The 10,415-nt window shown below is 39.6% G+C and overlaps 1 protein-coding gene across 3 annotated transcripts; it reads right to left on the reverse strand.

Annotated features, from left to right (window-relative positions):
- Positions 1-240: 240 nt before the first annotated feature.
- si:ch211-189a15.5 (uncharacterized) lies at positions 241-9,881 on the reverse strand. 3 transcript variants are annotated; one of them, XR_007887550.1, is made up of 7 exons: positions 9,489-9,881; positions 6,873-6,982; positions 5,778-5,904; positions 4,592-4,735; positions 3,011-3,530; positions 1,488-2,362; positions 241-1,117 (listed from the first exon to the last, which is right to left on the reverse strand). XR_007887550.1 is itself a non-coding variant. In XM_051423747.1 (7 exons), the coding sequence occupies exons 1-7, from the start codon at positions 9,825-9,827 to the stop codon at positions 1,881-1,883; spliced, it is 1,692 nt and encodes a 563-aa protein (XP_051279707.1). In that variant the 5' UTR covers positions 9,828-9,881; the 3' UTR covers positions 241-1,880. The 3 variants fall into 3 exon arrangements, 2 of the variants coding, with proteins under 2 accessions (XP_051279707.1, XP_051279692.1); XM_051423747.1 differs by having other exon boundaries at positions 241-2,362; positions 3,011-3,054; positions 3,085-3,530; XM_051423732.1 differs by having other exon boundaries at positions 241-2,362.
- Positions 9,882-10,415: the final 534 nt, after the last annotated feature.

Here is a 10,415-nt window from a genome sequence, read left to right on the forward strand (position 1 = left end):
AGTATGTTCCTCCTCTGTAACTGACAACAGAGCTGCTGTTCTTCATACAGGGGTGGAGAAATATTCATGGGGTGTCCAGAGGGTGGAGGGAAACTTTAAGGGGGGACAGAAATATTACTGTTGTCTGATTTAATCACAGACAATCACATGTATCAATATTTGCTTGGAAAATGAAGATATTTGAACTCACAATCATTATTGTGGCACATTGGTAAAGCACTGAATAGAAATATCTAAAGGTGGCATTAGAAATCAATACACTGTTTTATTTACAAATCTACAGACATTTTTCCAAATACATGTCATCAATTTTCATTGACCTTAAGACGATCACTTAGTCTAAAATGTGACCCGATTATATTATATTATTATATTATTATATCTATTTCAGTTTCTAATGCAGCTACACATGAATGAATCTATGAATCTAAATTAAGGTTTTAAATTTGATAGCATTTGACACCAAACTGTGGTGGCCAGCCATTCAATCCAATCTTCAGCTTTGTGTTTAACAAAGACAATATTGCGCAAGCAATTAGAAATTATACAGTAAAAAGAAAAACATTAGAAATAGAAAATATCAACTAAAAAAACTTTTGTGTTTGTGTGTTTGATGAGATTGTGGTGTTGAAGTGTGTGTTGAAGTTGTTAGTGTGTATGTGTGTGTGTTAAAGTCGTATGTGTGAGTGTGTGTGAGTGTTATGCTAGCAAAATATAATCACTCAATTATTTACAGATTTACAAACTACATGAACAAAAGAGCAATAATTCAATGAAAAAAGCCCTAACCCTAACCCATATTAATATTGTTATTATAATATTAATTAAAAATGAACAATTAAAAAGAAATCAACAGAGGTGTGTTTCTCAGCTTCCACTGGTTGTCCTCAAGTCATTACAGGAGTATAATCAATACATTTTGCAGCACGAATTACATTTGGGCATTTCCCCAAGTAAATATGGCAGTTTCTGCCACCCCTCTGCAGCCACCCCTGTCTCCATGAAAGGAGAAAATGAGTCAGTCCTACAGGGTTGAGAGTTGGATTCACTCCAGGAGGACTCAACATGATACTGTGCTGACCAAAGCCTCACACAGTATCTGCCTGACTGGAACACCCTGTTCATGGGGATAATAATGAAAGTGGGGTTAATCATGCTTTAAGTTCCCCTTCATTTTCATCCTGTGATTCATGACAACATGGTTCATAAAAATAGTTAATAAACAACAAAACTAGCTGTAATTAATCTACACTAAGGCCGAAATCATGAGAGAAAAACAAGTTTGATGAGCATGTGAGGATGTAAGAGGGCAGTGTGTTGATGACGTGAGAGGAAATGTTGCTAAATTTGATGAAGCAGCTTGGCTTCCTTTACTATTTCCTGAGCCTTCAGTTAGAGCAGTATGTTTATCACTTAAAATATATATATATATACACACACATTTTATTTTCCCAGAGTCAGAAACTAATAAATGCTTAAGGACAAACCTTTTTTCATGTATTTGATGTCTGAAGTCATGTCAAACAGCAATATTGGGCTATCTGGGCTCAACAGTTGAGTGTCTATGGGATTAAATAACATCGTGATCCAATAGGCATTAAGTAAACTAATCAGTCCCTCCAGGATTTTGTCAGCTTTTTGGGGGATTTTTGCAGCCAAAAATTCCTGACTTCATGGCATGTTGATACATGTTGCAATGTTTTTAGTGTCTTGTTTTTTGCAATTAAACTGTGGGAGAAAGTGAAAATTGCAAAAAATAAGAGTGATGTTTTGTTGTTTTTGTTTTGTATCATTCATTAAAAGTCAAAGGCAGCTTGTGTTCAGACTCAGAATTGCTCAGTAATTTCCATACATGTTAATTAGCCAAAAGAGATGCTCCATTATAATATACAGTACTCCTCTGCCAGCTCCTCCTCTTCCCCTCGGCCTGTTTCTGCTCTCTCAGAATCTCCTTCCTGCTGCCCTCCTGTACAGCTCTGACAGTCTGCTGTGCTGACGCTCAGCGGAGTGGGCTGACACACAGCGGGCTGCCTCTGCTCCTTCATCAATGCCGGGTTGGACTGAGAGGATCTGGTGCATCTGCCAGCAGCACAGCTCAGCAGCGGACCCGTCTCCATCACTGGCCTCCTGAGGTTCTGCTCCTTCGCCTCTCCCTCCGCGCTTGCCTTTCTCTCTATCTTCCTCCTCTCTTTACTTGTGCTCTCCTCTTCCCTCTTGTTTTCCTCTTTTCTCTTCACCTCCTCTTTGGGCTCCTGCACGTGGAGCTGGCCCATCCTCTCCGCCAGCTCTCTCAGATCCCGCTCCTCTTCCATGGAGCTTAGCGAGGTATGCTCTGGGCTGACCGGTCTCTTATTTTGTAGGTCTGAGAAAAATCAATGAGATTCACATTTATGCACACACTGCAGTTCATTTTCAGTACAGCAAGAAACAAATGCTTCATTTTCCAAGACAAAGGCTGTGGTCTTGATCTGAGAATAAGTTAGGTCCTGTTGACAATTCTAATAATCATCCCAATTCTTATGTAGATTGAGTGGTATTATTGAAGATGGCCAAATTCATAGTCTACTGCATCAGCAGAAAGTTAGTGTCAGCTCTGATTAAAGGGGAAATTTGCCAGGTTTTATGTGGATGTCCAATCAGTGTTGATGGTAAATGTAGTCCATTGAAGCAATAGAGAAATAGCTGCAAAATCTGCTCTCTTTCCGGCATTTGACCCGTACAGACCCGTATGTAGTTGGTGTCGAGGAAGAACTACAGACTGTTACAGCTTGAAGGCAACACTACAGTCTGACAAAGGAATGGTCAAAAAGCAGGAATTAATTTGCTTGGCAACACTGTGTAACTTTGATTAGCACCCAGCAGCTAATTTAGCTTGCTCAGTGTGTGCACAATGCATCCTGGTACATGAAGGCACTGCAGGCACGGTGCTGGGAGCACTTTTTTCAGCTTTTTCAGTCAATATAACCCACAGTGAGAAAGTTATTGCTGTCACAGTGTGTATGTGTGTTACCTGCTGTGGTCTGCTGTTGTGTCCAGGCAGGGGGCTCCGCTGTGGGCTGAGGCTCTCCAGTCTGCAGCCTCTGCTGTGCTGTTGCTCCAGCTCTCAGTGTGATGTGCAAGGAAACACACTGAGGACTGAGCTCATCATCAACTCTGTTTCCATCAGTGTTACTGAAACTACTGCCAGTAGTGTCTCCCAGGGCGGTGGTTTGACCGCCGCTCCTGCCATTGCAACCAAACACCTCATCGGCTTTGCTGCTGCTGTCACCTTTACTGCGGAGAGCTGTTGCACCAGCTTTGGTGTCTTTAACAGAAGCTCTTGTGGGGAGCTTAGCAGCTTTAGTGCTGGCAGTACTCCTGCTGGAGTTTGCTCGGTGAGAGTTGTCTGATAGCAGACGCCGGCCCCTGATGGCAAGGTCAGGGTAGTTCCTCTGCATCTCCATAATGGACTGGTCTATGCTGATCTGGTGGGTGCGTCTAGGCTTGGCTGGGGGGTTCCCTGTATGACCGAAGGCCAAATGCAGAGGTACCTGGAGGAATGAAACAGAGCTCAGTTCAGTACCGACTGCAGTTTGTTAAGGCTGCTTATGTTTGCTAACCTGGTTCTTCAGTCTGTCATGTCAAGCTGGGTTTTGGTCTCATCTGCTTCGGCGAATTAAGGATTCTTGAAATAATCAAGATTGCCTCGTCTACAGTTCTGAGGACGGACTCAAAAGCCAGCTATATCTGAGAATTGTGGGGCCTCCTTCTCTGATGAAATGCCCTGCAATTACTATTGAAACAAATAAGTATGGAAATATGCAATACAAGCACAAGAAGGTAAGACAGTGAGTCAATGAGGAGAACCCTAATGCTGAAAAGAAGAAAAAGGTGGAAGGCTAAAGGAGCAATCAGCCACCCTGTGGAGATCAGATGCTTTGTGGGGAAAGCTCGTACACACTTTTTGCGGAAGATCAGGGTCAAAGGAAGAAGATCTTGCCAAGGCAGTATGATAGTTTGAGCTCAGAAGGACAAACAAGGTGTGGGGAAAGAAAGGAACGTAGGGCCAGCTGTGGACGGTCCCTGCCACACTGGTCCACAACAAGAATGTGCTCCAGGATTACTATATTAATATTAGGAGTGGCGAAACACCAGTGAGGAGTCCAGGCTAATCACCCTAGCCCAACAGCTCTGTCAAAGGTGCATCAGATAAGTGTGTTCACTGTCAGCTAACATTGCTGTCTCTGCCTGTTACATCTGTCTGGACCAATTGGGAATTAATTGAAATTTGATTACCGATATTAACCCTTGTTTATTACTGAATTGACTACATAAACCCTGGGGTAGTCTGGTGTGAACCTTGATCACCGCTGTGTAGACCTAAAACCTACAGGGGAACAACAACCTGAAATGAGTTAGAATTGTTTAAGCTAATCTAGTTCTGACCGTGCATCTCAGGTGAGTAGGGACCATAAACAAAACTTCCACCAGGCTCATCATGACTAGCTGATTCCATAGTTTTGTACATACATATACTGTATGTAAAAAAAAAACGGAACTAGCATTAGTCTTTCCTTTCTGAGGTAAATCATTTTGGTGAATGACAGATGACCTCTTTCTGATCTGCCTCTTCCTCCTCCTCCTCCTCCTCCTTCTTCTTCTCCTCTTCCTTTTGCCCTGTTGTTGTCTTCTTTTCTGTTAGTTCCTCCTGTGGTTTTGTAGGACCCGCTCTCTTCTGGAAAACCTCCAGCCACTCCTGCAGTGTAAGATCACAACTGTCAGATGGAAGCCTTGACATAAGTTTGAGTTACTCTGACCTCTGACCATGTCATATGACTGCTATTCATTTGCATATACATATTAGGTAGTTAGAGGGCATGGAGACGCTCAGTTTCACTATGGCTTTCCTTATGACATGTTTATATTCCAAGTTAAAGGTTACATATAGGAGATTTCAAACATTAATAGAGCAGCAAACAGCTATTCTCTATGTAAAGATATAGTGGAGACATGGTGTCACACTCCCTCTGCCTGTGTTGCTATCACAGCCTCTCTGTGGTTTGTTTTCATAGTCGGGCTGCTCCGTGTGCAGCTGAGTTGAGTGACTGTAACTGCTGTTTTTATCATCTACGTCTGAATTATGTCTAATATTGTTAGAACAGTTTTTCCACTGTTTTAACAATATTAGATTGGTGAGTTTTATTTTGTTTCTGTCCACTTTGAATGAAGTTGATGACGATAATGTAAAATAACAGTTTTCCTCTATGTCTGGTGGCGAGCAAAAGCGATTAAAGCAGTTTCTTGTTAAACAAAAGGTCTATTTCTGTAGGAATCCTTTCCATAATGTTGTCAGAATAACAATAACAATAACAATTATGAATAATAACAATCTGAGTCTGTCAGTGCCAAAAACAAACGTACCACAGCCATTGCTGTCCTTTCTTTAAATATTTTCTCGTCTGAGTGAATTAAGGATTTATCTCAACCAAACCAGTGTTGGTGATTGTTGAAAAGACTAACAAAGAGGATTTTGGTGAGTTTCTGTCCAGTTTGAAGTGCGTGTTACGATGATCTGCTAGGTAAAATGAGTTTCCTGCTGGTGCTCTAGTGCGACATCTCAATTGTACAACCCTAATGCAAATAAATGTGTTTTTAACACATTCCTTCTCTTAAAGTCAACTTCCATCAAACTTGGAAGGATCTGAAAATACTGCAGACAGCAGTGCCCACCCCTTTGATTGGACCCGGAAACACAAACAAATTGACTGCACCACTACTCATCAGGATTCTGATCTTACCTGTGGTCCCAGCTGATCCTTCTCCAGGAGCTCCAGGAGGTGGTGACATTCTACCCTGGCCAGCAGCAGCTCAAAGCCCACTAGCATGGCTGTGTCTGCATTAGCAGCCTCACTGAGTCTGTACTCACTGAAATACAAACACAACAGAGGACAGCACAACAAAAAGGGATGAGAAGATTCCCCTTTCACAAATGACAGAAACTGGCTGAAATCCAGCATGTTGCTAGCCTTCCTTTTTGTTCCAAGAGTCACTCAATGATTAAGTTTCAAATGTGAGATTTTGTGATAACATTGGGTGCTGTAACTAAATAAAGGAGTGTATCCTTATAGAGTTTCTGCAGGTTTCAACAGGTTAAAGCTGCAGTAGGTAACTTTTATAAATATAGTTTTTTGTCATATTTGTTCAAACTTTCACTATATCCTGACAGTAGAACATGAGACAGATAATCTGTGAAACAATCAGGTTCCTTTCGCTTTTCCTTCTTTTTTCTTAGTGCTCCTAATGGAATTTGGCTGGTGAGACTTAACTATCAACGATCAGCTCTGTTTGGTTGTTTTTGTTCAGGCTCAGTGGATTCTTATTTAACATCCATACTGACAAAAAAGTACAAATGATTTGAAGGAAAATCAGTATTGGTTTCATGTCGGTTTGGTTCTGGAGTTGTTACAGCATGATTAATACACATTGTTCCCAAAACACATTTAAAAGTGAATTTGAAAAATTCAGCTTTGTACAAGTAACGTTAACCTCATTATATACATTTTCCAATTATTGGATTTTGGACGCTTTAACATCAAACTTGAGTCAGCACTTTCAAGACATCAGATGGAGATTTTGTCCCTCAATCTGTCAAATTAAATTAAATTATAAAGAGAAAATAAATAAGATTTATCATCTATGAGGTGCCATTTTCTTGACATTTTCAGTCTGACTCATTTGACTGAAGTCCAGGGCTATTACACTGTTTACAAGTGGATGTGTGTTTACAGAGGATGTGTTTCCTGGCATGGAAATACTCTACAGCTGTAAGAACAGGCCTTGTGACTTGATGTCTACAGGATTTTGTTCTGGTTTGCCTTCTCCTTGTTCCCTACCTTTGTGGAGCATCAGGATGGGGCAGGTAGCCAATAGAAGCCAGGACTGATTGAATTGTAGAACTGCTGAAAACCGGCAGGAGACAGTAAACAAACGGACCTGTAAACGTCTGAAAGAGACACAGAGAAACAGAATACATTTCATTTATTACTAAATTAAATATCTCTTAACTTTGGTCTGGATGATATTTATGGGGTGGGACGTCTGTCCGATATGAGTAAATTATGTCCGTATTGGCACCTGATACCGATACTGTATCGGACACTGCTCTAATGTATGTTAATTTTTTTCTATGTTTTTATTCTAAAATGAAAAAAACTGGGTTTTATAGCTCTGTCAGAAATTTGGATTTTACATTTTAATATTCTGAACTGCTGTCTCATTACCCACTGCCAACTGTGTCATAGTGTCAGTGTCTCAGTGTTAATTATTTCAGATGTTTCCTGTCTTCCCCATCCTGCACAGAAACAGGAAGTGGAACAACTGATACTATCTGAAACCATTACAGGGCTTTCATTCCAAAATAACATAACTATGTGCAAAAGGGGACTTTTCTGTCAAGTCTTAATTTCTGTTTGACCAACAGTTTGGTCTATGATTATAAAAGCTCTAACTATAAGGCCTAAATATCCTTGACTTGTACACCAGTAGTAGTGTCTAAATCTACTGGTAAACATCATACTGCTGTTAACATTACAGAGTACATCTGGGTTCTTCAGCAGAAATCCCTCAACATTTTGGACACTCATATAAATATTTCCATGTGTATATATCCAAAACCTAATGATTACTGATTAGGACTCTGTATTGGCAAGAGTCTGGCGATATGATACGTATCACAATACAGTGGTTACAATTCAATATATTACAAGGTGATATATTGGGATTTATTTTAATCAACAACTCATCCAGAAACTCTCAGTATCAGTTGAATGCCTGGAAGGAAAGTTTCAGATGAATATTGGAAAACAGCTTGTACTAGTGCTCATACTAATTAAATACATGCCGTTAACTTATACAGTATAAATGGTAAATGCTGACTTATGAGACAATGATGGAACTAAAAAGATATAATAAAAACATACCAGATATACAAAATTTACAGAAACGAGAGGAACATTGCAATTAATATATTCAATTCAATTATAAATAGATTGCCATTAAAACTATTCTAGTTTTGAGTTGTTTTTTCCCTTTCTCGAGTAAATCTAGTGATCTTATGTTGTGTTGATTATATGAATGTAAAAGGCTGGATTTCAAGGTGTTTTAACCAAATTATTGTGTAAAACAACAATATGCATACAATCTGAGTAAAATGTTCCTGTAACGTCCAACATCATAGATTTCAGTTTATATTCACAACACTGCTATCTAGTAGTTTGGGCTTAAAAAAAATCGATACAGTGTGGTTAAGAATCACTACAATATCCCAAAATTTCACGATCACAATATTTTTCTTTATTTTCTTACATCCCTATTACTGATTATGATTAACAAACCAAGTTTGCCTCTAGTTAGGCTCAAGTTTCATGGCCACCGTAGTTTTTCCTACATGCTTGAAAGGCTTGAGATCTAAATCAGGATTTAGCAGTCCTCTGTGGGGTCACCCTCAGGAGAAATGTGTTTGGTATTGTTGTATCTAATGGGAGCCTGCGGGGCAATCAGCTGTCTTGTTTTAACTGTCACATTTTGAAAGGAAGCTTTCTTGTAATGCAGTTTAGGGTTAGGGTTAGGTTACTAGCCTATATATAATGTAAAAATAATATAACACACATGATCCACATCAAAATGTCTCCCCAATATACTGATAGAAACAAACATTATGCTATGACATGCAACCAAGCAGCGCTGTCTGCAATAAACATTAGCAAACGTAATTCTACTTTGGATGTAAAGTAAACATCGCACTTCTGAACGCACCCCTAAATGCAATGTTTTTTTCCCACCAACATTTATTTCTGAATACAGATGGGAAAAAACGCATTACGCAAATTAACACTGAAAATTGTTTTTTTTTTTTAAATACTAAAAGAATTATGTGTATGTTGTGGTGAGAGTGGTGAGAAACAAAATTCTGTTAGTTTTACCCAAATTTCTAAGTAAAGAGTTTTTAGTCTGGTTTTACAGTGTACTAATATGTATGTTTATAAGGGACTAGTTATTGGTAAACACTGTATGTGTACCTTTAATATAAAGCGTTATCTGAGCAAATACTGACTCCTGTTGGCCTCCCCATTATTGCAAAAGGAAGGAAATGGGTTTTCAAATTGAGAAACCTTTTTAAAAACTTTTTTTGAGGGGTAGCACACACCCCCAGACCCCCCCCCCCCTAAATGTAGACTCCATGGCTACAACCTTGGCATAATCCCAGAACCATGACAGTTTTACTGCAGCATTTGACACTTACAATGAAACATAAATGTCCTTCAGTATTGTGACAGTACTGCAGAATTGCACAACAAAAATGAATACAGAGAACACTAAACTCTGACCCAGTGCAGCACACATCCTTTGAATTCCAGGCAAGAGGTTATTAAGTTACCTGGTTACCTGAAAGTTACCTGGGAGTGGCTGACAGAAAGAAAGAAGAAAGAAAGAAAGAAAGAAAGAAATACCTTCAGTGTCCTGATTTCCTTCCTCCAGGGCTGAAGGAACAGATTGACGCAGAGGGTTTCCAGCAGCTCTGTGGCTTTGATGAAAGCAGACAGCAGTTTCCTGCAGTCTGAGCTCAGGGCTCCACAGCCCTCGCTCACAGCCTGGTAGAAAGGGAACACTGTGAAAGCTCCTCTGAGTTCTGGTTCCCTCAGCAGATACCGAGCCGCCTTCCTCAGCAGCCCGGCATCGCGGCACGGCTGGACCTCGGTACACAGGTGGAGGTACCAGCTCATATAATCCTCATACAGCTCCTGGCGGGAAACGTCCACCTGTTCCTCGGCTCTGATACCGTCCTTCATGACTGCCACACCGACCAACACACTGGCAGCCTGTCAAACTAATAATGAGGAAGTACAGCTGTCAAACTAGTTGAGGGAGGAAGTGAAAGTGAGAGCATGCTCTGTTACAGCTTGTTCCATATTGAACGCCAACATGGGATGACAAACAACTCAACAACAACTCTAAAAAATAAAAAGAATAGTTAACTAAATGTATAAAGTTTTTATGTTAACTCAAAATGAAACATAGTTTTATTGAGTAGATATGTTGTATCTTTTCTTACAGTGTACATTCATTCATTCAACACCGTGAAACAAATGCTGAAATTACAACAGATGGAAAATAGCCTTCTGGTTAACTCTGCTGCATTTACAGGAATGTTTAATTAATGTACACTGTCCCTGTTCAAATAAACCAATAAATAAAAAAATTAAAAAATATATATTTCTTCATCTGAAATTATATGCTGAGATATTTTCAAACAACATCTGAAAAACTTTTTTAAAGAACATTTTTGTACAACACACGGTGTACTGAAATACTTCCAAAATCAACAGTATAAAGTAAACAATAAATGTATTATTTACTATGCATTTGTTTTGGATTTT

Source organism: Dicentrarchus labrax, unplaced genomic scaffold (genome assembly GCF_905237075.1).
Source record: "Dicentrarchus labrax unplaced genomic scaffold, dlabrax2021, whole genome shotgun sequence".
NCBI classification, from domain to species: domain Eukaryota; kingdom Metazoa; phylum Chordata; class Actinopteri; family Moronidae; genus Dicentrarchus; species Dicentrarchus labrax.

Coding starts and splice junctions, on each gene's coding strand:
- si:ch211-189a15.5 (XM_051423732.1), bottom strand. CDS start 9,827: ATGAAGGACGGTATCAGAGCCGAGGAACAGGTGGACGTTTCCCGCCAG. Junction 6,983..9,488: donor AGGAAATCAGGACACTGAAG/GTATTTCTTTCT, acceptor TGTCTCTTTCAG/ACGTTTACAGGTCCGTTTGT. Junction 4,736..5,777: donor AGGATCAGCTGGGACCACAG/GTAAGATCAGAA, acceptor CTTACACTGCAG/GAGTGGCTGGAGGTTTTCCA.